The 4,084-nt window shown below is 38.4% G+C and overlaps 1 protein-coding gene across 1 annotated transcript in view; it reads left to right on the top strand.

The window, feature by feature from the left end:
* Window positions 1-2,388, top strand: part of LOC119291372 (CASP-like protein 2U2) — a 4,940-nt gene extending 2,552 nt beyond the window's left edge. The window contains exon 3 of the mRNA XM_037570126.1: window positions 1,832-2,388. Within this exon, the coding sequence (XP_037426023.1) occupies window positions 1,832-2,074 (243 nt within the window). The 3' untranslated portion in view covers window positions 2,075-2,388. The remainder of the gene's footprint in view (window positions 1-1,831) is intronic.
* The last annotated feature ends 1,696 nt before the right edge of the window (window positions 2,389-4,084 follow it).

Below are 4,084 nucleotides of genomic sequence, written 5' to 3'. Positions count from 1 at the left end.
CTCAACAGAGGTCCTTCTGTGTGAATAATTAGATTATCACAAAATTCATGCATTTGCCAAATGAGTAAACTGCATGGATTTACTTACTGGCATGAGAACTCCTTTTTCTTTTGCTCTACAGCTGGAGAAAATCAGACTTATAACATTTACTGTCCATACTAACCATTCAGAGATAAAAAAAAGGGAAAGTTCTTTTTTGTTTGATAAAAAAAAGGGGAAAACTACTGCTTGAATTTTGCATTTATAGCATATGGGGCACTCCTCTGTTCCTAGAAATTATAGATTGGGCTATCGTCAGGTCACATCGATCTCGTCTAGCTGCTGCAGTACTGTTTGTATCATAACTTGTCCGTACATCTGGTCATATATCACAATCAACACATAGCCACATTTTGGTATGTTCCTTGCAAATTAATTGTCAAATCATTATGAGCAAAAACACACTTAATTGAGACCCCCAACGTCTGCGGTTGCTCGATCATTTTTTTTCGATAAAGGGCACTTTACTAACTCAAAATGTAGCATCAAGAGGATACAAATCATGATGAGTGACACCCGGCCTTGCATAGCTAAGATGCACACACCATATTCAATGCCCACCCAGGGATGTGATGCATTTTGCAATGACCCTTTACTTATGTCCTTGTCATGGTTCCTAAAAAATGCACTACTCACTATAGAGATACAATAGTATTGATGGTGCAAGTATGAAATAAGATGTTGCCAAGAGAAAGTAGTGGCTGAACCCCACCTCGGTGCACCCATGCAAAAAAACATACCAAAACATTTCGAAAAAATCTGAAACTTTGTGAAAATGATTATCAATAAATGTTAGAGAGGCTTGTCAAGTTTGGTGATCAAATGACATTCTAGGAGAACTATACAAAAAAAACAAATTTACAATTTTTTTTTAACAGTGCACATACATTTTGAGTAATTTTGTCTTTTTTGTATAGAGCTCCTCGGATGTCATATGACCATGAAAATTTGCAAGCCTCTCTAACATTTGTTGATGATCATTCCTACAAAGTTTTAGGTTTTTTCAAAAGGTTTTGGTATGTTTTCTTGCATGGGTGCACCGTGGGTACACCAAGAGTGGGTGTAGAAAAACCACTCTCATTCGACAAAGGAATGGTCTCTCGCGGTCAAATGTGAGCATGTACATCTGCTGTCTGGATTTAGCAAGCCCCGGGATGGACAGTACATGCTGGTATTAGTTGGGAGATCACAAGTTCAGCACCATCATAAACACCACATGGTGGTATTAATGTGAGGCCAAGCCCTGGGTTGTTCAGTTGCCTATTCATTCTACCATTGAACTCCCCCAACAAACATCGTGGTACTCTTGCACTGTTCATCCGGAGTAACCTGTTTTCAGTCTGCTACTAGGACGACGACCAGCTTCACGAGCTCGACACGATTGCTTCTACTACTGACACATACTCCCTCCGTCCTTTGAAGAGTGTACTTCCAACTTTGTTGGAAAGTCAAACCTTTTTATGTTTGACCGTATTTATACAATAATGCACCAACATTTATGCCATCAAATTAGTAGCATTAGATTCATGATAAAATTTATTTTCATCATATTTGATTTCATAAACATTGATATATTTTTGAACAAACTCGGTCAAACATTGAGATAGTTTGACCCTCCAACAAAGTTGGAAGTACACTCTTTAAAGGACGGAGGGAGTACACACAAAAATACTAAGTCCCTACCACTGCTGACCAATTTTTATATTCTGTTGATTTAAAATGTTTTTTGGACTTTGAGGGGAAAAAAGATAAAACTGTGAGTAAAGTCTGAAAAATGTAAGCTGTGCTGCAGGTGATGGCGTACGTGATAATCGGGGCGGTGGCGGTGGCCATGGAGGCGGCGCTGCTGGGGAAGACCGGGCAGGTGGAGTTCCAGTGGATGAAGACGTGCGAGCTATACCAGCGGTTCTGCACGCAGGCGGGGGGCGGCGTTGCGTGCGCCGTCGCCGCCAGCGCCACCATGGTCGGGATCGCCCTCGTCTCCGCCTTCAACCTCTTCCGCCTCTACGGCCACGGCAAGGGCAGCAGCAAGTGAAGCCAAAGCCCTCGCTGCGTGCATGCGTGCATGCATGGCCGGCCTCTTTTAGGTTTTAACGACACCGAATCCAAATCCAGTCCGGGGAGAGAACCGTACGTACGTAGCATATGTAGCTACCGTTGCTCTTTTTACTATAGTTTGTTTGATGTTGACACGCATGGTGTCAGTCAGCGTTAGCCATAAGAAGCTCTGTGGGACAAAAGCTAGACCGGTTTCTCTGTATATGATGTCAAGTGATCCACAAGGTGTTTGTAGACAGTAATACTGCTATGTGCGTAATAAAAGAGGAACAAGAAAGCGATGTAGTATCACTGTGGCCGGCCCAGTTAGGGGGTGCTTGCTCAGTTGCGCCGCTGCTGCTGTGCATGCCGATCTTTGCTGCTTGGTTGCGGTGGTAGTTTGGATGCCTTCACAAACATCGCATGTACAAATGCCAGAGCATTCGAAACAAAAGGAGCACTTCCTCCGGTTTAGTGATTAAAACGCTCTTATATTTTTTTTATGGTGGCAGTACATGTTTGAGGTGAGACAGGTGAGCTTCTGATGGCCTCATGCACAGCGTTTCCGTAATGACCCCAGCTCCCCACCCCGAACACAGGTTACAGCTTTTATCGTACTTTGCTCTTCAAAGAGCAACTCTTTTCAAAATCTCAAAACGAAAGGTATGAGGCGGATGTCAGATTCTGAGGTAGCCAGAAGCCCGGCACGAATGAAAGGTTCGCTGGAGAACCACCCCCGTATTGCCGCCCGTCGCAAGCGCCATGGGAGAGTCACCCACAACACCGACTAGGCCGGCCCAATAGGGAGCACCATCAGTCCCAACAACGTTTTCTTGTCCGCAATAATCTTTCCTTTTTCTGTTTTTCTTTTTGCACCAGCTTTTTTTTGTTTCTTTCTCAGTTTTTACTGGATTTCTTCATTTTAATCCAGTTTCCTCCGGGTTTATTTTTGTTTCTTTGTTTGTGTTTATTGTTTCTTCTCTGTTTTTTTATTTGTCTTTCTATGTTTCTCTTAACATTTTTCCTTTTCTTACTCATTTTCCTTCTTTTGTCCTTTAATTTTTCTTTCTGCATCGTTATTTTTATTTTTATTTGTTTCTTTGTCGATTTTCACTGTTTTCGCATTTTCTTACACGTGTTTCTTCGGTTTTATTTTTTATTATCTTTTTTCCTTGTATTTTCATTTCTTTTTGGTTTTCATTTTTTTCGTTTTCATTCTACATTTATGGTGTATGTCCAGAACTTTCTCTAACGCATGTTTAACATTTTGCCAATATAAATTAAATATTTTTTAATACATGGTCAACATTCTTTCTATACAAAATTTAAACATTTCCAAAATGTTTGATTAATAGTTTTCAAATACAAGATTAACATTTTATTGAATACATGGTCAACATTTTTGTTATACACACTTTTAAACTTTTCCAAATGCTTGATTAACATTTTTCAAATACAGTATTACAATTTTTTAATAGATGACCAAAAAATATATACACATTTAACATTATTTAGATGCTTGATTAATATTTTATAAATGCAATGTTAAAAATTTCTATACACTCAAAATTTTTTAAATGCTTCATTAACATTTTTAGTTACACGATGAACTTGTTTCACACACATTGTACATTTTTTGTATACATATTTTGTATATATGTGAAACATTTCCTCTATACACATTAGACATGTTTCAAATGCATGGTTAACACTTTCTGAGCACATGGTCAACATTTTCTGTACGTACATCTAAATTTTCTCAAATGCTTGATTAACATTTTCCAAATAATTGTTTAATACATGGTCAACATTTTTTGTATACACATTTTTCAAATGCTTGAATAACATTTTCAAATAGTTGTTTAATATATTTTTTCAATTGCTTGATTAACATTTTTTAAATACACGATTGACCTTTTCACACACATTGTATATTTTTGTATACATTTTTCGTACACATGTGAAACATTTTCTCTATACCTATTCAACATTTTTAAAATGCTTGGTT

This window comes from Triticum dicoccoides, chromosome 4B, assembly GCF_002162155.2.
Source record: "Triticum dicoccoides isolate Atlit2015 ecotype Zavitan chromosome 4B, WEW_v2.0, whole genome shotgun sequence".
Classification (NCBI taxonomy): Eukaryota; Viridiplantae; Streptophyta; class Magnoliopsida; order Poales; family Poaceae; genus Triticum; species Triticum dicoccoides.
The sequence above is the reverse complement of the archived record's forward strand: the minus strand, read 5'-3'. Positions and strand labels throughout refer to the sequence as shown.